Source organism: Lacerta agilis, chromosome 10 (assembly GCF_009819535.1).
Source record: "Lacerta agilis isolate rLacAgi1 chromosome 10, rLacAgi1.pri, whole genome shotgun sequence".
NCBI classification, from domain to species: domain Eukaryota; kingdom Metazoa; phylum Chordata; class Lepidosauria; order Squamata; family Lacertidae; genus Lacerta; species Lacerta agilis.
This window is the reverse complement of record NC_046321.1, coordinates 15,813,476-15,839,158: the sequence shown is the minus strand read 5'-3', so window position 1 is coordinate 15,839,158 and position 25,683 is coordinate 15,813,476. Positions and strand designations below refer to the sequence as shown.

Genomic DNA, 25,683 nt, shown 5'->3' with positions numbered 1-25,683 from the left:
CTGTCCCTTATTGCGAAGTTTTCTTTGGCTTTCTTTGCTTCTCCCCTGCCCCATCCTTGGGGAGGCTACAGCGAGATTGGAGAGGGGATGCCACACAGAGTATTTTCCAATTTGCATTTTAAAGCCTTTTGAACAAACAGATCAATTGGGAGACGTGATTTTATATGGGCTATCTTGGAAATGATTTTTTTTCTTTTTCTTTTACCACCTCCTTCCCTTTTGTCCCATTTTGAGTTAAATACAACCCACTGGTTTTTCATATTTGTTTTTCAAAATTTATATGATGTAACTTATGGATAGTGGCAGCTGGTGTTTAAAAGTGTGGATAGAGCACCCCCAAATTCCTCCTACTCCTAAAGAGGTATCTCCTATATGATGCATACAAGTTCTTGTCACAGCTTGATTTTTTAGTGTGAGAAACTGATTATCACCAGTGATAAATTCCAGAAGAATAGCATTAGTCAGTTGTAGCAAAAATAACAGTACATCTTATGAAGCCTTAAAGATTGACAGATTCATCTAGGGTTGCCATATTTTGAAGAGCAAAAAAGAGGACACTATGACAGCCATTCAAAGCAAATAAATGCAATTTGTCTCAAATTTTACCCCTGAAAGAAAGGATGTGTCCTGGAAAAAGAGGACACATGCAACCCCCCAAAAAAATTATAGCATAACTTCTTGTGGACTGCCAATTAGCAGTCTCATTGGTTACATCTGGCACAATGAACCGTACAAAAGCTTAGCCACGGTAAGTTGTGTTATTCTCTACGACACCACAAGGCTCTGTTATTATTAAGTTGTGCTGTATTTACAAAAAACACCAACTTGCAATAGTCTTTTGTTATCACCTACCCTAGAGGACAGGAGCCTCCGTTTTGAAAATTTATTATCTAAAAGATTGAGTTGAATTGTCCAGAAACTTTTTTGTCACACAAGTATCATCTAACCCACTGTTCTTTCTTAACAGCGCCAGTGTGTCGAATATGCCCTGAAGGCCCGCCCCCTTCGGAGATATATCCCCAAAAACCAGTACCAGTACAAAGTGTGGTATGTGGTGAATTCCACCTATTTTGAATATTTGATGTTCATCCTCATCCTGCTGAACACCATCTGCCTGGCCATGCAGGTAGGTCTGAAGTCAAAAGGAATTGCATTGTGGTTGGAATATTCATTATCTTGTGCAGCTGAACATTCTCCCTGGCTTGAATAGCTTGCTGGAAATGGGGAATATTTTTGAATCTCCTGTAAAAGCTGTTTTAACTTGTTGCATGCTCTGGATTAGAGTTGTGATTAGAAATGAGACTTGTTGGCTATGGCATTAGCAGTTGTCACATATTCTGGTAACTGAGGTACGTATTTTTTTAAACATACCTATAGTGTTGTCTACTATATATATAATTGTGGACAACAAGGTGGTATAGGTATTTATGAGTGGAGAGTTGAGTATCATGCTGGAGAACAATAATCAAGAATGAAGTTCCCCATGAGTGATGTAGTATATAGGCTGGAAAAACCTCAGGTCAAATTTTACCCAGTTTAAACTCAGGAAGTAACTTTCAGCAAACTACTATTCTTTCAACCACAGCATGGAGTCAATGGGTTGTTCTAAAGTTATCTGAGATGAAAAGTGTTTTATACATTTGAAATGGGTTGTATTGTACGGTAATTATTGGTATGGTTTTAATCGATTTTAAATGTATATACATATAGTTTAAATTCTATCAATGTTTAATTGTTTATTAATTATATTTTTCTGTGTTTTTAGCTGTTCTTAATTTTATCTTTAAGCCACTTAGAGTCCCTGTCAGGAGAAAAGGCTGAGGATTAATAATAATAATAATAATAATAATAATAATAATAATAATAATTATACTCTGCCCATGGTTGCTGGAAGTACCACTCAGACAGTGCATTGACCTTCTCACCATGAAGGCAAGAAAGGAAGAAAGAAACCTTCAGGCTTCTAAAGAGGCCATCATATTGCAGTAGATAGAAAGCCATACTCTGTGCTGTGAATTAATTAACAGATAAAGGAATCACAAACCAATGGCAAGGAGAACCTCTTTAGAAAACAGATAGAAAGGCAAAGGTGAATATTTGTACAAGCCAAACAATATGCTTTTCAAAAATGAAAAATGAGGTGACTTGTTTTTCAGCACCACGGTCAGAGTTGCATCTTCAAAGAAGCAATGAACATCCTCAACATGCTCTTCACTGGTCTCTTCACCGTCGAGATGGTTCTGAAATTAATTGCCTTCAAACCCAAGGTAGCTATTGCCTCTCAGGTTTTCTCTCTGTTCATTGTCCTATGGGGTCAAAGGGAGGACAGGAGGATTTGGAATGAGGTAATAAACCTAGAATTATCTCCCACTGTTCCATCATCTGTTCAGGAGATGGACTTGTGCAGTTGTTGTCTGGACTGGAGTCTCAATCTGTGCTTGGAGGAGCCTTTCATTCTTGTGTTAAGCATAGGGATAGAATAGCCATGCCTCAGGAATACAAAATTCCAGTGATTATTCATAGTATTTACTCTAGAGCTGGGCAGTAATTCAGTATTTTCACATCTACATATCATAACAGTACTGTCTTTGAGGTGGAGAGCCCCCACAAGGTGAAATTTCCCACATAATTTTTAAAATGGATTTTTTGAGAATGCCTGCAACATGGTAAAATAACTACATCTGGAAAACAATTTTTTTTCAAGACGTTTGTTTGTTTACACGTGGTCCTACTGAATTTGGGTTTCTTTAAAGACTAGTCTTCCACATGAATGTTGAAGGAAACTACTGCCTCATGCTCATTTATCCAGCTCCAAAATGAATGTGTGACTTAGCCCCTAGACTCTGAAGTTTGTTGCATAGCTGGTATTGGTCAGAGAAGGTTATACACCGGGCCCATAATCAGAAGATATTTTGTCTCCATGCATTTGAAAGGTTTCTACTTGTAAGTATTTAATCCCTGATTTTGGGAAGCCTTTTTGTACTACACCAGCAGAAATGTGTTTTGTCTATGAATTGATAAACAGGAAGCTCTTTATTTGCATTTGAATAGTAGATTTTAAATTACAGTCAGTAACAAGTTTTTATAGATTGTTATGGAGCTGGATTTCACTTTTCATATACACTTATGGTTCATCATGCTCTGTAAGACTGACATCCAAGTTTGTGTGAGAGTGAATACTATTTCATAGGAAACTGCAGATAAGAAGAAACTGGATGTGAGGTCCTGGGACTATTGAGAGGAGTGTGCCTGTTACTAAATATATATTTTTAATAACTGAACCTGATACTGTATTCTCAATCTGTGCTCTAACCCAACACCTTTAATCAACTACTATTCCCAGGGGCTGGGACACCATTTTCTGGTTTGCCTCAGGCAACAAAGTGTATTGGGCCAGTTTTCAAGGAGTCCACTACCTGATCCATTGGATTCCTATAGAAAAGGCCTTTCATTACCTGAAGTAACTCCACTGGCCAGCATTGTGTGGATACAATAGTAGCATAGGAGTAAAATTTCTTTGCTACCATTACTACAACAGAATAAGCCCTATCACAGACCCAATTGTACAATTACTCTCAACTCTACAGAGTACCAAAAAGCTTAAAGGACTCTTCAATTTGACTGAGATTCTTGGGAATAATCATATCTATAGCCTGGGTTATCTCCCTGTTACAGGCAAGGAACAGGACTTCAACAGGGATACTGGATAAGGCTCCAGAAAAATCCCCTAGGGCTGCATAAAACCTTTTGTATTCATCAGCTTGCAGGAGGCAGACTGATGAAATTGGTCCTCCATTCTTATGGAGGTTACAGAGGCAAAGAACCTGATGACTGAGAAGCTGAGTGAGAAGATGGCCCAGAAGATGTGAAAGAAGGGGAATAGAGTAGACAATGGTCAGAGGGAGGGGGTTGTAGGATGAGACAGAAGGGTGAGAGAAGGATGGTGAGATACAAATCACGGATTATTTAACTGTGATTCCTGCATTACAGGGGGTTGGACTAGATGATCCTATGGGAACCTTCCAATGCTATAACTCTATGAAATGGTGACAAAGCTTCCAAACCTATTTATCTATCTATCTATCTATCTATCTATATATGGAGAGGGAATCTAATCTTTTCAGCATGATTGCTCAGTAGGCAGCTGCACAGTTTATCATCAATGAGCTTTAATGTGTCACATGGTGCTACCTTTCTTGAGTTAGTTTCGGGAGATGTGCCATCCCCTTCTTTACTTTTTGACCTTATTGAAAAGAAATTGTGCAAAATGGCTAACCAATTCCACAGCAGACAGATAATTAATCTGGCAGGCAAAATCTGGTGCAAAGCAATGGGCAGGAGCTTCATGGAACAGGGACCATTACTTTCTCAGCAAATGTATTCAGGGAATTTGCATGTTACTGCAACATTATGACAGATTTATTTCAAGACTAGAACTTGAAAATTTAACAATGTCATTATGAATTATTATTTTTAAATGATAAGACTGAGCACAATGTGGTGGTGTGGGAAGCACCAGATTAGCTATTATGCTTAATTATTTATTTAATATAGAAAATTATTCACACAGTGTTTAAAAAGCCCAGTGGGATGGTGCCTGCACAACTGTGCTTGCAGGAACAGCAGCTGCACAAAAACTGAATAGTGCTAGAGGAAAGGTATTTAATTCATCAAAAGAGAACCCTCACCCCCACAGTATGAAAATGCACTCCAACAGTGGGAAACAGTTGAATATGTTTGTTGAGGTTACCTGATTCTAACCTATAAGGCTTGGAACATGAATATCTCAAGGACTGATTGCCAGTTTCTATATGAACTAGCCTAGTTTGGGGAGTTTCTTCTATGAATACTTATACCAGCTGGAGCCAGGTGGTTGCTTACTGGAGATGTGGAGTTTTCAGTGCCTAACAACTTATGTTTGTCTAGGTGCTTTAACTCAGCTGCTTGTTTTATCAGCAGCTGCTTTTAGCATTTTAGCAGCTTCTGTTTAGGGTTTTAGTTTTAGTTTATTCTGATGTTTCAGTGTTTATTGTTTCATGATTTGTAAGCTGCCTTCTGATGGGGATGTAAGAAGGCATTTGAATTCCATTCCAGCCCATGTTTGTTGCATGCAGCACTGTTTTGCTTTTTCACTACAGTCAGCTTCTGACAGACACAGCATTATCTGTCTCACTATCTACTGTGGCAGAATCATACATACATACATACATACATACATACATACATTATTATGTTACTCCATATCATTTATTTCAGCGCAAAGGTAATTCCTTTAAATGCAAAGGAAACATAATAGAAATGGAAAAAATATTGTCAACTATGTACCTTTTGTGGACTGAAAACAACAGCAAATACTGACTGTATTAGCTGGATTGATTTCTGTTCTGGACACGGGATGAATAAGCTAACAACTAACAACTAAACATCAGGAATAACTTTCTGATGGTAAGAGCTATTCGATAGTGGAACGAACTCCCCCCCAGAAGGTGGTGGACTTTACTTCCTTTGAGGTTTTTAAGCAGAGGTTGGATGGCCATCTGTCATGGATGCTTTAGTTGAGATTCCTGCATTGCAGGGTGTTGGACTAGATGACCCTCAGGGTCCCTTCCAACTCTACAATTCTATGATTTTATGAACAGAGTCCTCACTGCGCGAGATAGGCTGTCACACTTTAACAAAGCAAAACCCCAACCTCTGCTTCTCTTCAAAATCTCTAAAGCACCTACACACTTAAGCTACAAGACAATGTCATGTTACTAAAGCTATTGAGTTACAAGAAAAAGAGATGACACCCTGATTCTATTATCCCTTTTCCATCTTCTGCCATAAGATCTCCAACATATATGTCTCCAACATACAATGAGATATTTGCCCCTTGTATGGCAGGGAACCAAGAACACAATCCTTTTCAGTGTAAGCATCTCTCTCTCTCTGATCTTCATGAATACCAAATACTAAGTACCATACTTATCTCAATCTTAAAACCCCAACCCTTCCACAGAGCTTTCTACAAGACAGTCAAGTACACACTACTTAAATTACATTTTACAGCATATGCAGATGTTGAACAGAGCAGTGCATCTGCAACACCTCAAAAAGATTGACCTGCTATTTGACTCTTAGGCAAGATATCTAAGGTAGAAGATAAACAGCTGGTAACTCCATATAGTTTTCAAAAACTGCTAACCATCAATATTATACTGGAGTATCTATTTTAATTTTTATCTGAGTGTGTGAATAAGAATTTTTTGTAACACGCAAGCTTACATCAACATTTTAAAGATTAATTAGATAAGCAAAAAGTTCCACACGGGTAAGCAAAAGTGTCCAATCAAATCTTGTTGATAACCTGCAGTATCTGAGCTGCTTGCTCTTTCTGTAATGCATACAAATTCTCACCATGTTCATGCTCTCTATAACTGTCCCTCCCCCTTGGATTATTTGAAGTGTGGGCTGGTCTCTGAGCTTTTACCAAAGACAAACTCATTGTAGAATGGCAAAACAAATAGAATCTCTTCATTTCCACCAAAGAGAATTGTATGGAATCATATGCTATCAGCACATCCTGACAAATCTGCCTGCCAGACTGAAATAGACAAATCCTGTGGAATGTTACTGGGCATCAACAGCAATGGACACCAAGCAGAGATAATGAGCTTCCAGAAGCTGCAATCAGCTAAGTAGAAGCTGCTTGGCAAAGGATATTTCACAAAATATCAGCCATTACAAATAACTCAGTACTATTCATCATTCTTCACAACTGCTGCTGTTCATTATTGTTCATTAATTTATATTCCACTTAATTGCCAAAGTAGCTTCTAAGCAGTATACAACCAATTACAAAAAGTGTAAATGCACATGAGAGACAGTTGCAGTAGTTAGTCATTACAGTACAGCCTCCCCCTTCCCTTACTTACCTCTGTGGGCCACACTGTCTTAGTAACCCCAGTTGGAGTGGAGTCTGGAATGGAGTATTTGTGTCTGAAGTAGGAATTGTGATGATTTTTGCAATAATCAAGCTTGCACTCTAGCTGAGGCCCATTCGCTTGCTTGCCAGCTGATCAGATTTCATGTGAGGGTTAACAATATTTAGCTGCCTGGCAACTTACTGAACCAGGCCATTATAACTGGAACTCATTTCGATATCAGATCTGTTGTGCTGCTAAAAGGTGTATTCCCTAGAACTCCTTAATTGAGAAGATGACAGTAGCCATTAACATTCATTGTTATGTTTCTAATCCTGTATCCTACCATCATTGTATGTGAAGTAGTGGGAGGTAGTAATGCTTAATGGTACTCTCTGGGCAGCTCTTTTGTTTTTGTTGTTAGCAACCATACACACAGGCACACATAGTACAAGATGCTATTGCCATGGCAGTGTCATTGCTCTTGCTAATAGCCGATAATTAAAAATAATACAAATTATGTACATTGCCAGATTAAGCAGAAATCTATTTCTAACCATGTCTATTCAACACTAAGTCCCATTTAAATAAATAGTGCTTACTCTTAAGTAAGTCAAATTAGGATCCCACCCTTACCACACTTTTTTTTTTAAAAAAAGAACTATCACTAAGTAAGGGATGTGGGTGGCGGTGTGGGTTAAACCACAGAGCCTAGGGCTTGCCGATCAGAAGGTCGGTGGTTCGAATCCCTGCGACGGGGTGAGCTCCCGTTGCTCGGACCCTGCTCCTGTCAACCTAGCAGTTGGAAAGCACGTCAAAGTGCAAGTAGATAAATAGGTACCACTCTGGTGGGAAGGTAAACGGCGTTTCCATGAGCTGCTCTGGTTCGCCAGAAGCAGCTTAGTCATACTGTCCACATGACCCGGAAGCTGTATGCCGGCTCCCTCGGCCAATTAAGCAAGATGAGTGCCGCAACCCCAGAGTCATCCACGACTGGACCTAATGGTCAGGGGTCCCTTTACCTTTATCACTAAGTAAGTATCTCAGAAAAATGTGGCCAACTCTGCTCTCCACTCCTCTTCACCATTATATTGTTTACATAGAGACCAACTTATGAAAGAAAGAAAGAAAAACATTTGCAGGTGTGATTTAAAGGAGACAAAACTCTTGTTCTGTTGGTATTGCACAAAGATGAAAACAAGGACACCACTAGAAAAACAAATTACAGTACCCCTGGGGGCACACAAATGGATACTAGGTGATAGTGGGCAATGATTAACAGTAGCAGAACTGCACATAGTCCATTGCACAATAAGTTCTCACAACACAGCCTGGAGAGTTGAAGTCAGTTATGCCATTTTTGCAAAATGCAAGAGTGGGCTCAACTGAGATGTGTTTCATGAGCTGTAGATGAAAATGAGCCAAGTTTACACAAAGACTCTGTGAGAAAATACGAATGGGCACACAAATGAGAATACCATCTAATCTAGAGCCCCAGGGCAAGATATCTGTTAGGGTTCTAGGCAGAGGAAGTGTTAAAAATACACTCAAGTTCCCCTCTTTGTAGGAAGTCAGGCTGTTTTGTGCAAAGTGCTCAGTTGTGTGCAAAGTACCCTTTCTCATAGTTTCCCATCACCAGAGTTCACTCTTGTGAGCTCTAGGTGTGCATGACCTGGTGCCGGAGAGATTTAGCGCCATGCCATACATCTGAGTATCTGTCTTATGGTCTCCATGTGTGGGGTTTACATCCGAGTTGTGATTTGCTGTGATTGGGTGCTGATTTATACCACATGATATCTTATGCTTTGTAATGGTGATGTGGGTGGAGTGGTTGTTAATTTGCAGGTGGCTATTTTAAAATTTCCCCCTCCCATTGTAGGTCATGTAAAGTTACATTGAGCACCTCCAGATTGTCACTATTTTTAGGTGGCATTCAATCACATACTAGCAAATTCAGGTTGCACAATTAGAGCTGATTTGCTTTTTCTTACAGCTCAGTTTCATGGGATGTAAAAGCAGTGATCTCTAGAGAACACAATGGTTCCATTACTGCAGAAGCAAACCAGGGCTTTCTTGCTAGCTTGAATTTAACAGGCAAGGAAACCAAAAGCCGATTGGCAGGTACACTTAGAACAGTTAAGAGTAGCCTGCTTTCCTTGCACAAATGAGATTCCACACCAGCCAACTACTGCATATTTATATCAGTGCTTTCATTTACTAACTGATCATGGGGTGATTCATTTTCTTTTGATTGGGAAAAAGCAAGTACTAAACTGTAATGGTGGGACAAAGCTATACTTCACGAGAAAACAGTTCAACCTCCTGTCCTCCTCCCTTAAAAACCTTCATGGTATTGTGTTCCTGAAAGAAATTGCCACCAGAAAGTCATGAATAAACTCTGGGAAGCTTCAGTATAATGATAACATGACTGTATCTCTGACATGAAAGCAAAAAGACTTCCACTGGGCAAGAGATTTGCTGTCACACACTAAACTTTTCACTTTAAAAAATAAACAGTGCCATCAGTTTACTCTTGGTTAGATCCTAACTCACTCTCCTGGGAGAAAAAGATCCCACAAGAAACTTTCTGGTAGGAAAATGCATCCTCCTTCTTAGATTGAAAACTGAGATTGAAATACCCCTTGATTAGGTTTTCTATTCATACAACAATAAATATGGCTTTAAAGTTCTCTGTGGGGGCATACCAAACAATTTCTAGAGATTAGTATAATTCCTTTTCAGTATGTAATGGTGACTATTGACAGCAATTTGTTCTCCATAAGCCAAAAGAAAGAAAGAAAGGTTGGCTTTTTGAGGAAGGATATCTGTACAGGTGAGGTAAATTTGTAGGGTGTTTCTGAAATTATAGGACCTCATTTATTTGGCCTGTATAGACTACATAATCAATAATATTATTTAAAGCCCCTCTTTTACCTTATATAGGATATGTGAGGGTTTTTAATGAGTTTATAGTAAGCTGGAGAACTGGAGAAAATTGCAAAAAAGTTACCTATGTGCATCTATAATAAAATGAGATAAATGAGGAAATTCTTCCATTATGTTCCTGGCTAGTGATATGTACCAAAGGTAGGCTTCATGATGGTAGTGAACCACTGATGTCAAAGGCACAAAGTTGAAAGATGTGAAACTCAACAAGCTCAGGACCATTAGGTAACTGCAGTGAAAGCAGAGTTGCTTGTTGAAAGTTCAGGAAGCAATTCTGCACCATCTGTGGGTAAAAATTATGCCAAAGACAGTCTAGTATGTGGGGAAAAAATGCATTTTCCTACTATGTCCACCATATTCTGCCCTCAGTTTCAAAGACACTCAAGTGAGCATCTACATTCCCAGTAGTACAATTCTCATCTTCCTAGGATGCAATCCTACTCCAGTAGCAATTGATGGCAAAATTCCCATTAATTTTAATACAGTAGAATAGAACTTCAGTCCTAGTGAGTTCATTGCTTTCACTGAGGCTAGAATTTGGTGCTTTGACTTCATTGTGCACTAGAGGGCAACATTTTGCTCTGGTGCTAACCCTGCTTATTGTTAGCTATTGCTAGCTTTGTTGGTAATCCTAGTTGGCAATAAGAAGAATATGTGATGGAAAGACTTTGAATTACAAAATTCGTTCTTTTCTAAAGTTAGTGCAACTTGGTTGAAGGCATATCTCCCTGCCCATTATTAAGGATTCGGAAGGATAAACTGTTATGGCATGGTTGCACACATATTCTTGAAGCAAGCAATATACATGGACTTCCCACCTTCAAGTACAATACCAAAACCAGTTTTTAAAACCCTATTTTCTGATCTTTTTGCACTTCATTTATCTAAGTAAAAAAAATTGTATGGTGCAACAGAAGCAACTTTCCCTTTACCATCACAGTGTTGTAGCTCTCATCAAGCATCAGTATTTTATTTTTATTTAACAAAAAATTATATATTGTTTGATTGTAATAAAACATCTAAGCAGTTTCAATAGCTTTATAAATGTACACATATAATAAAGAAGGGGGAAGAGTCTTGCTCTCTGTTTGTGCAGCAGAATGAATCCCATTCTCTTCTTTTCCTTATAAGCAGATGCTTCTTCTGATCCCTTACAAATCTCTGGACTGTTGAAATTGATAGACATTATTATTACCACTTTTAGTACACATGTGGCAATGATCCTACTCTTTCATAAACATTTTGAATGGCTTAACAAATTCTGAGCTTTCATGCGCGGCATAGCATGTCGCCAATGCTTTTGACTCATTCTGGCTTGCTTTGGGTTTTCAGGGTACAGCTTTGTGCTACAAAACTGATTCTACAAGAGTCTATGATGGAATACAAAAAATGAATGTATAAGCTATTAGCTATGGCCACTCTACAGTATCATTTTTGAGGTTATGAAAAAATTGTACACAGCCTGGGGACCAAATTAGAAGTGGCATTTGCCATGTGTTTTGCTCTTATTAGGCTATTAAAAAAAAGCAGGAACTTCTGGGAGCCCCAAGCCATATCTGGACCATAATGGGGTGGGAAACAGTTTTTAACCCTTTTACCCCACTGCAGTCCTTATCCTCAGACCCTCTCCATGCCTGTAATTCATAGTGGGATAAAACCTCCTATTTATTTATTTGATGCCAATAGCAACTTTCCTGCAATTGTGAATATCAGGTGTGGAGAGATAATCAGTGGAGGATGACTGATTGGGACAGTGGCCAGGGCAAATGCTTAATTCCCACCCATGGACCTGATCTGGCTCTCCCCCCCCCCAAGCTATTTGGTGTTTTTTTTAAATCAGCCATTTAAGAATAAGGTGCCTTATTTGGCCCTTAAAAACATTTGATAGATGCCAGAAAGACTGAAAATGAATACAGACATGCGCATCTGCTTAGTCAAAACATAAACGTCCTATGAATGAGTTGACTTGTTTCTAGCTTGCTCTGTTGAAATTCCAAGTTCTTGTCAGTTCAGAGGTCATCATGAACAAACTTTTACTAACCTATGTATGCATCCACGGTATGACTATGTTATTACTCAAACTACTTGTGCCTTTTCATTTTAATCTGCTATTTTCCTCCTCCTCTGTGGTGTCAATCTTTAATTACAGATTTATTCCAGGTCCATTTGGTTCCTAGAAGCGCTGGAGACCACCATAACACTCATTTTAATGTTTCACTGTGAATCTTGTGGGGCTGGTATTGACTGATATCATCCAGTTTTGACTTCCTGTACTCTTTCTTCCTTTCTAAATGTACTAGGCTCTCTGCTAATGGGATAACGTGGAAAGTTCCCCCTCCATGTTTTAAGCATCCAGTTGTCGAATAAGCCTGTGTTCCATAGTGTGCATGGAATTTCCCTTGTGTACTTCAAAAATGTATTTATGTTGTTCTAACTCCACATCCTCTTCCCCCCCCCAAAAAAAAGACACCCAACCAGCACATCCCAGTATTATGACATATAAATCAGATAGAAAGATTTTTAGTCCAAAGATCTGTAGCTGGAGTACACTACAGAAGGGAATCTTTGGTCATTGTTTGGCCCAGATATGGGTCTTACCCACTTTTCTCTTAAGATTCCCAAACCTGGTCTGGTTATTGCCAGTGGTAGAATCTATTGCTATTCCTCAACCCTTTCCCCTCCTTTCTTTTAAGTTTCCTGGGAACTCAACTTCACATTTTACTCATGACCTGATCTTCCCAGTGCTAAGAATAGTAACCACTGTGCCACTTAGGTTCAATCTCTTTGAAAAACACCCCACAGCTGGAGAAACATGGAAGCCAGATTAGCACAAACAGATATAAACAACCAGAGGTTAGCTTTCTTAAGACTATAAAAAGTGGAAATATCATTGTGGAACAGATAAGTGAGGAAAGGGTTTTTGCAAGCCCTGCAAAAGTCTTGGGAAATAATTTGCAATCAATTACCATGTTTTTGATTTTTTTGAAAGGAGGCAAACCAACTCTCAGGACACAGAAGGGACATAATCTTAAATGTACAACCCGCCTTTAACCAACTTATTTATAAATTGCCACAAGAGTGAGGATCACTCAGTAGAGTAATAGATAGGTTAAAATACATATTCATTATGTAACATATTATTTGGTTGAATGATGATAGCTGTTCAGGGGGGGAAACATGAGCTGGATAGGGCTTTTGAAAGCCTATCAGCAGTTGGCAATTATGCTATTTTTGCATAATTACCTTGGCTCTTTATCCAGTCCAGCCTGCTCTATCTCCAGGAGATGGATGATTTGTGTCAACCATATCTGTCTTTTGTATTCTCTTTTACCCTAATGTGATCCTGATGCTTATCAGCTGTTAACTAACCTTGGCCTCCATTGCTAAGCTCCTATTCTTAAAATAAGGAATACTACCACCCAGGTTCTACATGCTGAATGGATTATTTTAGAGTTGTATACATACAGCTGTGGGAGCATATCTGTCTGCTATGAATGCTGCCCTATTTCATGACAGTGAAAGTCAGTGGAGGGCACAGAATAAGGAAGGATCAAAATTAGAAATATTTCACTAAAAGGTTTTCTTGTATGTTAGCTACTATGTGGGAGCCATTTCCCCCATAGTGCAATATGTGTACAAGAATATGTGTGTGAAGGTATCACATGTAATTCCTTCCCATTCAAACTTCATTCAGCTGGCATCTCTTCAGAGAGTAAGCAGGTCCCACATTATAGTGTCTAAATGTAGATAAACCTTAGTCTCACCAGAATGCAGCACCTGGTTTAAAAAGAACCAAGGCATGTCTCTCTTTTCATGTTGCTAAGCTACATCTGCTCTTGTCTTAGTTCTACCATTTTCCATTGAAACTTTAAATACTGCACAGACCTGTTGGCTGTGTGTACAAAATGTATTTATAATCAAGTCTGAATGGGAAAAATGGCAGAACAAGGAAAGATGCAGCAGAACTAGAGGGAAGGGCTACTTCATGCAATTCAGAACCCAAGAACTATTCATCCTACAACAAACACACATGCAGGTAGTCCTTACATAAACACTCAATACCTTTGATTCAATGGGATTGCTTATTTGAGTAATGCCAACATGTGTGGTTGTGTAAGAAAACTTATTCTCTAGCTACTCTTCTATAACCACTTGAAGACACCAGGGCAGTAATTCTAATGCCGATTTTTGAACTGTTTTTTGTCTGTCTAACATTCCTTTTTAATCCCCATCCTGCCTGCCCCTTCCTTATGTAGGGTTACTTTAGTGATCCTTGGAATGTTTTTGACTTCCTCATCGTAATTGGCAGCATAATAGACGTCATTCTCAGTGAAACTAATGTGAGTATTACTCTACCCTCCCTAGGATGCCACCAAATCCTCCTCTACTTCCTCCTCCTGTTTCCTTCTTTTTATTATTTCTGGTTTATGTTTTCTTCCCTCTAGTCATGCTTTTATTGAACTTGCCGTCGTCCTTCTCCCAGGGGGGAAAAAAGGAGGGGGGTTGAATACCTCCTTCTTTTTCACTTGTCACAGCTGTGACCGGTGAAAGCACACAAAGCTTGGGGTACGTGTGCTTTTTTCCCTCTAAAAAAATTAGACATGTTTGAGTGAAACGTTCTAACTAACCAGGCTTTTGTTGATACCCTCCATCATGTTACAGAGGTATGAGCAGCCAATACTGTAGAGTGGTAAGAGACTCTTTAATATGCCCACGTAACCTCTTTCTTTTCTTATTTTTTTCTCTTCTCTCCCTCTTTCATGCTTTGTTTATTTATTTTGTTTATTTTTATATATCTCTCTCTCTTTCTCTTCTCTTTGTTTCTTTCTCTTTTTCCTCGGCTTCTCTGCCACATGCAGCACTATTTCTGTGATGCATGGAATACATTTGACGCCTTGATTGTTGTGGGTAGCATTGTTGATATAGCAATCACCGAGGTGAACGTAAGTAGCTGGCATCTGTCCATGAATGTGCCTGCTCTTAACATTCATTTGTCTCTTCCAGTTTTTTTAATCTCTTCTTCTTTTATTCTCTCCCTTCTTTTCCCCTCCCTTTTTATTTGAAGTTTTTTTTTTAAGGATTGCTTTTGTTCTGTTGTTCTGGATATTTTGTTTTTGCTTGTTTCTTTAAATTTGGAACAACTTTGAGGACTTTCTGACTGTTGCATCATTTTCTTTCCCTCATAACCAGCCTGGCATGAATAAAAACTGTATAGTAGGAAAACAAATCAGAGCTATGTGAAGTAAATGCACAAAGAGCAGGTTTCTGTCCTAGGAAGTTGGAGAAGTAGTCCAAGTTTAGGACTCCTGATTTGTCAAAGTTGAGTTGAACTTTCCATGGCACTGGGATACTTGCCACTTCACAGAGATCTACAGGGCAACTCTTTCGAGGTGGAATAATGGGAGCCAAATGTCACCTGTTTTCTGCTAGGCCTTTATATTCCCAACTTTTTATTAAAAAACCACAAAATCTTACAATTCTGCTCACATTCTAGGATATATTTGGTGGGTTGGATCCAGACTAATTTAGTGATGCTTTAGTTTGACTGAAATCAATGAGGTTTGACATGTTAGTTGTTACCAATTCATCCCACTGATTTCAAATTGACTAAATGTGTCTAATTTAGTCCGGATCAAACCCTTTGTATCATGTTAACTGATGCAGTTTTATCTTCCTATTATTTGTGGAAAAGCTGCAGGGTGGGGTAGAGAGCAACATTGCACATAAACCATTACATCCAATAGCTTTGATTAATTTTGGCATTTCAAAACCTGCCATCATGGATTGGTATTGCTTTCAGAATTAAATACAAAAGACTGAAGTTAAGTTCATGGTTTTTAAAAAGAAGGAAATCTCATTAGAGAAATTACACTGATTTGAAATCCTGTCTTCCGAATTATATGTATATAAAGTAAATATTTGGTATTTGGAGTAGAATTTGTACTGGGCATTTAAGTACCGGTAAATAACATTGGATAGAGAGAAAATCCCGGTCCATTAAAGGCAATAATCTTATGGAATAAGGATTTTGCTCATAAATAGCCCTCTGGATTGGTGTGTGTGTAGCATGAGTTTTAAAAATCTCACTTCTAGAACCTAGGCCACACATGGTCATCCAGTAGACTGGAGCAATGCATGAGCCGCTGGTTGGCATGGTATTTTTTGGGGATCCATGGGGCCTTTCTCCCTATCACATCCAAGGGAGGATTAGTGCACCAATAAGAGGAATGATGTAAACCACTGGTTTGACATGTGGTCTTGGAGATATTCACCAAAGATGCTGAAGGATTCTATTTGGTGACACATCATAAGCAGGTGTGATTGCATACATTATATACAGGTAACTATATTAGATAGACGTCTTTAGGGCATATCTCACAACTATACTACTTTCCCAGTAAATTGTGGAGTTGATATTCAGGGAGTGGAAGACATATTTGGTAATTTTCATTAAGCTGATCTCAGTTCCAGATCAAATTCTGATCAGGAATGAGATCAGATAAGTAAGATTCATCAACCACATCTTCCACTTTCCATTGGTCAGCTCTGTTGTTTATCAGGAAAACAGGACTTTCAGGTTATGGTTAACTCTGAGAATTAAATTAATGTGGTTAAATAGGATCGATCTCAGTAAAACTTTAAGTTCAGCAGTTATTTATATATCAGTTGAAGAACTGCCTAGGGCTGTCCTCTGCAGAGATTCTCTCAAAAATTTAAAGGTGGCATTGGTGGTTCTCTGAATCCCCTCTAAAGATTACCCTCCTACTATATAGTCCCTTCAAAATTCTGCACATGTCTTTTTATTACCTGGCATGTTTGACTCTTCTCTTTTTAATCTTTGCTATTAATTCCTAACATTTGTTATTAAGAAATTAATTGGTTTTGATTTTTCTTTCCTTTTTAATTTTTTTTGCACAATATCTGATGCACTGATAATTGAAAATCAGTTAAGGATGGAGTTTGTTTTGAATTGTTTGAAATCCTCTTGCACATAATTCTGTTAACTAAGAGAATGAATGGTACCGTACATCAGTTTATTCCTTTAAAATACCCTTTCTGCTTGCAACATTTGGTATGAAATCCTGCAACTTCCACTCCCACCCCCAGCAGGCAGGCATTAATAATTGCAGCTCAAATTGAAATATTTTCCTCTTCCCAGGCAGCACAAAATGGTTTGTGGATCAGTTGCACCTCCCCTTCACCCTCCCTACCACGGGAGCTTCATTGCTTTGCTCACTGTTTGTGAGCCTGACAAAATCTGCCTTGTGTGCCTGTATGCTGTCTCATTTTACATCAACTGATCTGGAAGCATGGCAGGGAGAGAAGAGGAATAAAACTTCCCACAAGCTCTATGTGATGGTAGATTTTAAAATGACTCCAAAACCAGGCATCATATGGTAGAATCCAGATCCAAAGCAATTGGAAAAATGAGTTTGCTGTAGAAAACCAGTGACTGCTACACTAAGAACAAATCGTAATGCTGAGATTTGTTCTCTATTGAAGGTGAATCTTTTTTGGCATGAGTTACTTTGTCATAAAAGGTGATGGATGCATTAAACAGGAACATTTTGTGAAGTCCAGCTGGGACTTTGCCATACTGATCTAATCTGCCCAGGAAGCATTTGGTCACCAGAGCAATACAAGGCGATAAAGAAAACACAAATATATTATGTTAGCTTGTGTGTGTATGTGTGCGCACGCGCATGTGTGTTGTGTGACAGAGAGAGAAAGAGCACTTATTTGTATGGTATAAGCTGGATTTATTTTCTTAACTAAAAATATATAGCATAGGAGGGCCATGGAGGATATAATGGATGCTTCTACATGGCAGTTTTTTTGTTTTTTGTGGAAGCATCCAATACTTCTGAGCAAGATAAGTCATCCATTCTGAAGCCTGGGAACAAAAAGCAATACTGATTGTGGGAAGAGTCTAGGAAAGGGGAGAATCTAAGAATGCAGATTTATCTCCAAATCCTCATGAAGCTTAATATTTCTCTCATCTCAAATTCAGTAGTGTGTTAATTATTTCATGCATGGAGATATAGCCGCAACAACCCTGACTTATGCAATCTCTGTAGGGAACTATATAGAATTCACTGGATATAAAACTAAGTGTGAAGACAAAGCAAAATAAGGAATGTAACCTGTTTCATGGTTCTGACTCCTTCCTCCAGTCAAGTTCCAATGCCGATTGAAAGTTGTTTGTCTGATCAGTATTTGATGCAGTACTAAAAGAAAATCAGTCAAGAATGGAGATCATTCTGAAATAACTACAGCTTTCAGCTCCTTAAGCACAAAGTCAGAATTTGGGAAATATCAGGACAGCTGCAGTCCTCTAAGAGACTGAAAGTCAAGAAGCACAATTTGAAGATTACAAGGTGCTGACAAGGAAGATCCTCCATTTATGGCAATTTGCTATGGAACAACTGAGTAAGAAGAATATTATCCAAAATGAAATATGGATGAGACTGCAAAAGAAGGAAAACAAGAAAATTAGTAGTCCATAGCAGCAGGTGCAGAAAACAATGCAAAGGTCCTGGGCTATGAAGCTAAGCTGTGTCTGGCCAGAATCTGGATGATAGATTGTCTAGGAATTTCATGTATTCCTTGAAATAAGGGTGTGACACAAATGAAACAAATGTGAACTACTAAAAGAAATGAACACTATAAAATTATCTGAAAGAATGACAAGAAATCCTACCACATAGGGTTTTTTGTGAAAAGAGAAAATTGCTAGTTACTGGGGTGGGGGTGGAAATTTGTTTTCCTTTTTAAGCACAGAAGGTTTTCTGGCAACAGCATAAAACTGTACCAGATAATATCAACTACTGAGATTTATGAGCTTTTTTTGGAAATGCATTTTTTTATCATAGTTGCATAGGTTTAGAGTTGAATTTACTGTGTGTGTTTGTAGTGAGTCAATTTTTGTATTACTGATTGGTGGTGGTTGTGCGTTTGTGCGTGAATGACTTTAGCACATTTTATCCATTGTGCTTTTCAGGATGTTTTAGGGTTTGAACCCATTTACCCAGTCACACACTTTTCTATATATCTAAGTGCAGGTGTATCTCTTAGGGCTTGTGCACACATTAACTTTTACCCCTTGGTTGCTGTACCAAGAGGGTAACTGTTTTGTTTACCTCTAGGTAGCAGCAGGCTAGCTCTAAGCAGTGCCTAGAGCTAATTCACTAGAGGTAAGTGTGGATCCATCAAGGGAAATACAGGCTACACAGGACAGGTGGCATCTACCCTGGGTAGATAATGTGTGCACAAGCCTTAAAAGGATCATTGAGCTTGTGTGTGGATGCATACACCCAAGTGCCTAAATATCTTGGCATGTATCTCTGCTTGCTTAAGAGGTGGAAATGCATGTGTATGCATGCTATATGCATGTTTATTAGCATGTTTCTGTGATTGTGCTTGGCAGTGCCAAGGTGTGAACACATGGGACCACTCCTAAGGTTACCTTAACATAACACTGTCCCCATAATCACAAACTTCCACTGAAATCGCTGCAGTGTCACGATTATTTCAACACTAGGTTATGATGTACTATTTTTCAAGGTGTAGTTCTCTGAGTAAAGTGTAGCACTCACTAGAGGGTGTGCCATCTGAATTGAACCTCTCAGAACTTTAGTGATACATGTCTCTAATAACTGGGCACATCAGACATCTCCGTTTAACAATCTTGTATTTTTATTTTATTTTTTTGCCTTAAAAGCCATGACATATTTTCTACCAAATTCGTTTTTAAATCGGCTTGCTTTCAAGCCTGTGTCATCTATTATTTTTTTCATGGGCTTGCATACAAAATTTACAGTCTGATCCTATGCACCCTTATTTGGGTGTCCCACTGAACCCACTGGGAGTTCCTTCCAAGTAAGCATATACAAGATCACACTGGTTAAGTCTCCTCAGCATTAGCAAGAATTGTACAACTACATAGCCCAACATTCTTATATGTTGTACAACTACGTGCCCAAACATTCCTTGACATTTAGCCCTTGGTTTGCCGGTTTCATTTTACTATCCTGCATCTGATCACATCCAGACACTTCTTCAAGTTTGTAACAGCTCCATTTCTTTTGTATCTGTTCACTGCCTTCAAATGTTGATAATGATTAAGAGATTGACAGAAAACAGCATAAAAACTGCTAGTAAACAAAAGCTAGCCCCAAATACAAATATTGTTTTAAAGCCAAAATATGCTGTTGCTGCCCTGCATCTTAATTCTAATTCCCCCTAAATAAAATCTGGCAGGAAGTCTGGCCTTCTGTCAAAAAACAAACATATATTCACCAGCCTACCCCTCATGCACCAATACTCTCTCTCTTTTTTTTAATGAGAGGTATATGCAAGTCTATGTGTTCATAGTTGAGACCATCCCTAAAACTATGTATGAGTCATGAGTATGATCCTCTGCAGTTTGTTACCCTCCTCCTCAATGCTTCTACACCAAGTGTAAGCTTTTCAAAATTCCACTGTAAATGACCAGATTCCCACTGTGAACCCTTTGCCTAGTAATAGTAATAATTCCCAATCTTCATAAATGTAACAAATATGTTTCAAAAACCTATGAAGATAAACATATATAACTAAGAATTATTGGTGTTAATTATGGATACAGCATGACCTTAACTTGCTCCACTTTGGTCTCCCATTTTCCATAGAACAGGATAATCTTTACTCTTTTTCAATCATTTTTGAGAAGCTGATCTCATGTGGGTAAACAGTGCAGCAGTGAAATACTTAGTCCTGTACATTTCCATTTGAAAGCCTTAATAATATGAACCTTTGTTCTTTTGAATGCAACTACTGAGACAATGTTATAAAAAGTGAAAAATGAGACTTGAAATATGTTCTTCAAAAAGGGACTTGGTCATAGGGGTTGAAAACAACTTACTGTCTATATTAATACATACATGATGGTACTTGTTTCTTTTAGCCCATAAGGTAACTTAATAAATCAGTATCCCTCCTTGTATGGCAGAAGTATTTCATTACTCTTAAAAAAAGAAAAGAAAACAAGTAGAAGAATAATTTGATGTGTGCTATTTACCTGTATGACTAGTGTAACAGGAAAAGACAGATGGTCTTCAGAATACTAACAGAATATGCACCTCCCCATGGAATTCAATAAAAAAGTACAGCCAATAGATATCTCTAGTCTTTAATAAACCTTAACTCTGTTAGCATCCTTCTCTCATATATGAAGAGAAGGATATATGAAGGCTGTCTGAACCCTCGTTTTCCATAGATGCCAGTATTAAAGCATTTCTGGGGTGTATGGGGCAAAACAAGTGCCCTTGCTCTTTGTTTGAATATAATAGGTACACATAAAGCTGTGTAGATATTTTAAGGATTTTGTGTCCCTATATTCACATGGGTATATTTTTTATTTATTTTACAATATATATATACTGTTTATTGTCTTAAAACCTCTAGAATGTATACAAGAAATATTAACATCCATTTAAAAAGTTATGAACAATTAAAAACATTTTAAAATAATTAAAATTAACAGTAAACAAGGCATGGGTGCAATTATATTCCCTGAAAAGCAACTTAGAGTTCTTTCATCTATGCATGGCTAGCAGTGTTTGTCTGTGTGTCTATGTCCTAACAAGGAGTTTCAAAGGGTATTTCATATATATAATACTTACAAGCACATCAGGAGACTGAGGCTTTGAGCATTTGGGTCCTAATCTCAAACCTCTGTCCATGTTTACTGTGAAAGTGTTTGCATGTATGAGTGTGCCTGTGTGTACTGAAAGGAATAAAGGAAGGGGATACAAAGTGTTGTTTCAGTGAAGTATTTCATAGAATCACAGAACTGTAGAATTGGAAGGGACCCCGGGGGTCTTCTAGTCCAACACCCTGCCATGCAGGAATCTCAACTAAAGCATCCATGACAGATGGCCATCCAAATTCTGCCCGAAAACCTCCAGTGAAGGAGCGTCCACAACCTCCTGACAGACTCTATTCCACTGTCAAACAGCTCTTACTGTCAGAAAGTTCTTCCTGATGTGTAGTCAGAATTTCCTTTCTTGTAACATGAATCCATTGGTTCAAGTCCTACTCTCTGGAGCAGGAGAAAATAAGCTTGCTGCATCTTCCATGTGATGGCCTTTTAGTTATTTGAAGATTTATATCATATTTGGAAAATAATATTTAGGACCCAGACACTGAACTGTAAAAGTTTAACTGAATAAGCAGAGAATTGTTATAATTTCCATGAATTGAATACTAGAATAATAATAGGGTAATGACAGAAGAACAGGATATATGTGTATATAACACTCCCCAAATTTCTTATTTGGGCTCTGGACATTTCAGACATTTATTGGAGACAACCCTTGCCCAACATTCAGAAAGTTCCACAAGCTCTCCTTTTGATACTAGAAAATCAAGTACCTTTATATGATTCCAAAAAGTAGGTGTTTTCAAATGCTCAGGACCTCTTGAAGGATCAGCATGCTGATTTAATGTTTATGACTAGGGCAGTTCAGAGATTCAAAAATACCTCCATGTAATGCACTCTAACCTTTCTCATCCCTAGAAAAAGTGTTTTACCAGGGCAACCCACAAATGTAGCTGCAGTTTCCCAAGTGATTCTTGTGATGACAAAAGCTGACAAACCTACTTTCACAGTCATGGAAATCACTTCCAGGAAACTATAGCTGAATTTGTAGGATGTCCCAGACAACACTCCATCCTAATGAGTCTGGGGACATTGCATGGATAATTTTTTAGATTTTTAAAAAATGGTTTCTTAGAATATTCTGAAGTCAAAAGCAGTAAGAACTGTGAGACAAGCATACTGTTTAGGGCCTTTCTTCAGATGAGGGGGGGGGGTTCTCCTTTGAGCCTGAGCAAAAGGTGTTGGGCCAGGCAAATAGGTATACTCCCTGTTTGGAAAATCTACATTTTAACTCCAACAGGCTCCATGCAAATGGCATGCCTCCTGTTCACATTCCTTGGAATATTCCAGTTTCCCTTTTATCCTCAGTGGTGCGCTTTCTTTTTAACTCTATTCCTCCCTTTCTTCATTTCCAACTTTTATGCCCTCTTCACCTTTGTCCTTCTAGCCAGGCCAAACCTCTTACCAGCTAGTTTTCACAAAATTAAAATGTGACTGAAAGCAGATAGCTATGGTTTCAATCCTATAGTCCTCACTTTAGCAAAGGCAAATTGTCAGTCAAGAGCTGGAGGATGGCCCTGTGTGTAAAAATGTCAAAACCTTAATGATTCTCAAGCCTCTGTTTAGTGGGATTCTGGCTACAATGCTACTTGGAAGTAAGTTCCATTGAACTCAATGGAATATGCTTCCATTAAAATCACTTCAGGATTGGCAGATTCGTACACAATGTAGGCTGGTTTGAAACTTTACCCTGTTACTGCGGGTACAATCCTTGACCCACCTACCCAAGAGTATTTCTAGAGTAATTGCATTGACTGAACTAAGCTTGTTTTGCTAGTCCAGTGTAAGTGGATTGAGGATTGTGATCTAAAATAAGCCCCGCCCTTGCAATGAAACAAAGATGGGTGGAAGGACGGCATGCACATAGCCTTGGCCTTTGTTTCAAATTCTGTATCCATGTCTGTTGCTGTTCTGGTCTGTTTGCCTCTTTGTTGCTCTCTGTCTGATTGTCTAAACTTTCCAGTCATTTGCTGTTCTGCTGATATTGGAAACAAATCTTTGTTTTGTGCATACATACAATCATTTTAAAACTGCAATGTTCCACAAGCAACAACTTGGAACATGGAAATGTTTTAAAAGGTTTCTTCCACTATTCCAAGATTAGTATGTGGACAGTGAGGTCCTCCAATATACAGCTAGCAAAGGGCAGGAGAAATGTACCAGCTTTTTAATTTCTTTATTACTTTTTTTTACATACTACAGTACATTATCCCACTCTTAAGTGTTACCATTGTAATGGTTGTTATATATTTCTGATATTTACCTATATTTATGTTGGTGTATGCATGTTCAGTTTTTATACTGAAAACTGTTTATTGGGGAAATTGTTCAGTTTTGTTGTTTTTTCAAAACAACTGGAGCTATGTGCATTTTGTAAACACACTGTTAAAGCAAAAATATTTGTATTAAGTGCAAAATTCAACATGCTGAGAATTTTGTTTTTAATTTTTTCAAGGCAACTTTCTAACCTTTTAGGGCTTGCAAATGTGTGAACCTTACCTAGCAACATACCTGGGAGATCTGAGTGAGACTTCCAGTGATCCATGAGTGGGGCAGTCAGTACCCTCTATAGCTGTTTGCCTCCCTCCATGGTCATTCAATCATACAAAATAAGCAAAAGATTAAAATTTGCTTCTTGCATAATTTATACAGATTGTAGAATTCAGATTTTTATTTTAAACAAAAATAATATTTTTTAGTAAAAGTGAATGCATAACTCTGAAAGATAAATCACTGGAGTGAAATTTCCCCCACTAACTATAAAATGATTTGGTTTGACATACTAAGGATCTAGCATCTGATCAAATCATTTTGTAATTCAGAATGAGGGACTTGCCACGTTAGACTCTTTAAGTCACTATTATTTAATTAACAAACATTAGGTCTGGTTTTCATATGGGAAGCCATGAGGTGGCTCTTGCCTGTCACGGTGAACCTTTCTTCTAATCTTCCTCCAGCATTTTAAAATCTGATAATTATTATTGTTATTATTACATTCATCATGTATGTATGTCTACTGTACTGCATTAGCACCATTTCCTCTAGACCTGGAATTGCAGGCTTTATAGTAGGAGGGCACTTTAGAAAAAGAAAGCTTTGCCATATGAAAGAAAGGAGTTATGCTGAGGTGGCTTTAAACTGTAATGTGTGTGTGTGTGTGTGTGTGTGTGTGTGTGCAAGATTTGGTTCTTAGTATAGTTTTGGTTTACCTAGCTAGTAAACCAAACCAGCCCTATTTTTAGATCTTTGACAGTTCTAGTTAATGACAATTCCAAATCTAAATGCACTTATATAAAAGAATGTGTATGCAAATAAGGGCTGGCATTTGGTTTGGGAGTTCACATTTATTCTAAACCGTTGGTGGTGGTGGTGGTGGTGGTGGTGGTGGTGGTGGTGATAATTTATTATTTATACACCGCCCATCTGGCTGGGTTTCCCCAGCCACTCTGGGCGGCTTCCAACAAAAGATTAAAAATACATTAAAACATCAGTCATTAAAAACTTCCCTAAACAGTGCTGACTGTTTTGAGACACTATCGGAAGTCATAGGCACTTATCTGAACAGAAAGTGAAATTTCTTGAGCAGATTCCAAAGTTGTGCTTGGAGTGTAACTTTAGATACAGTAATTCTTCAGTACAGATCACTGTATCTAACATTTTACTTTCAAGAATCTTTAGAAACAGAAATGACTCTTGAAGAATGCACCCATATTTTCTTTAAAAATAATATAAATTGCAGCTTAAAGTATTCTAGTATTTAGGCATTAAACATGTAAATAATATGTTTCAAGAACATGGTTGCAGGCTTTTTTCAGTTTTTGTTTTGTATAGTAGTAAGAAGAGGAGGATATTAGACAGTATCATGTCTACAGCATTTTCATGTGGAGTCATTTTGTAATAAAAATGGGACCTTAACAGGGGGGTTGTAATAACTATTTTAATTCACATTTGTTAAAATTAACAATTACCTCATTCCAGGAAAGTATTCTATGAGCAAATTAAACATTTTTTTTATTTTTTTAAAGGACGTAAAGTAAATCATATTGGCTTCCTTGCAGACTCTTCCCCACATTATGGTTGCTAAATAACGGTTAGCACTATGCAACAGCAAACCCAGTGTCCTTATCAAAT

At 38.1% G+C, this 25,683-nt stretch overlaps 1 protein-coding gene across 42 annotated transcripts in view; it reads left to right on the top strand.

Moving 5' to 3' along the window:
• Window positions 1–25,683, top strand: part of CACNA1C (calcium voltage-gated channel subunit alpha1 C) — a 487,946-nt gene that overhangs the window by 413,271 nt on the left and 48,992 nt on the right. For 18 of the 42 annotated variants that reach the window (XM_033162041.1, XM_033162040.1, XM_033162068.1 and 15 more), the window contains 4 exons: window positions 968–1,126; window positions 2,157–2,267; window positions 14,108–14,191; window positions 14,711–14,794. In XM_033162041.1, coding sequence (XP_033017932.1) covers window positions 968–1,126; window positions 2,157–2,267; window positions 14,108–14,191; window positions 14,711–14,794 — 438 coding nt within the window. The remainder of the gene's footprint in view (window positions 1–967; window positions 1,127–2,156; window positions 2,268–14,107; window positions 14,192–14,710; window positions 14,795–25,683) is intronic. The other 24 variants (XM_033162082.1, XM_033162078.1, XM_033162083.1 and 21 more) reach the window with 3 other exon arrangements.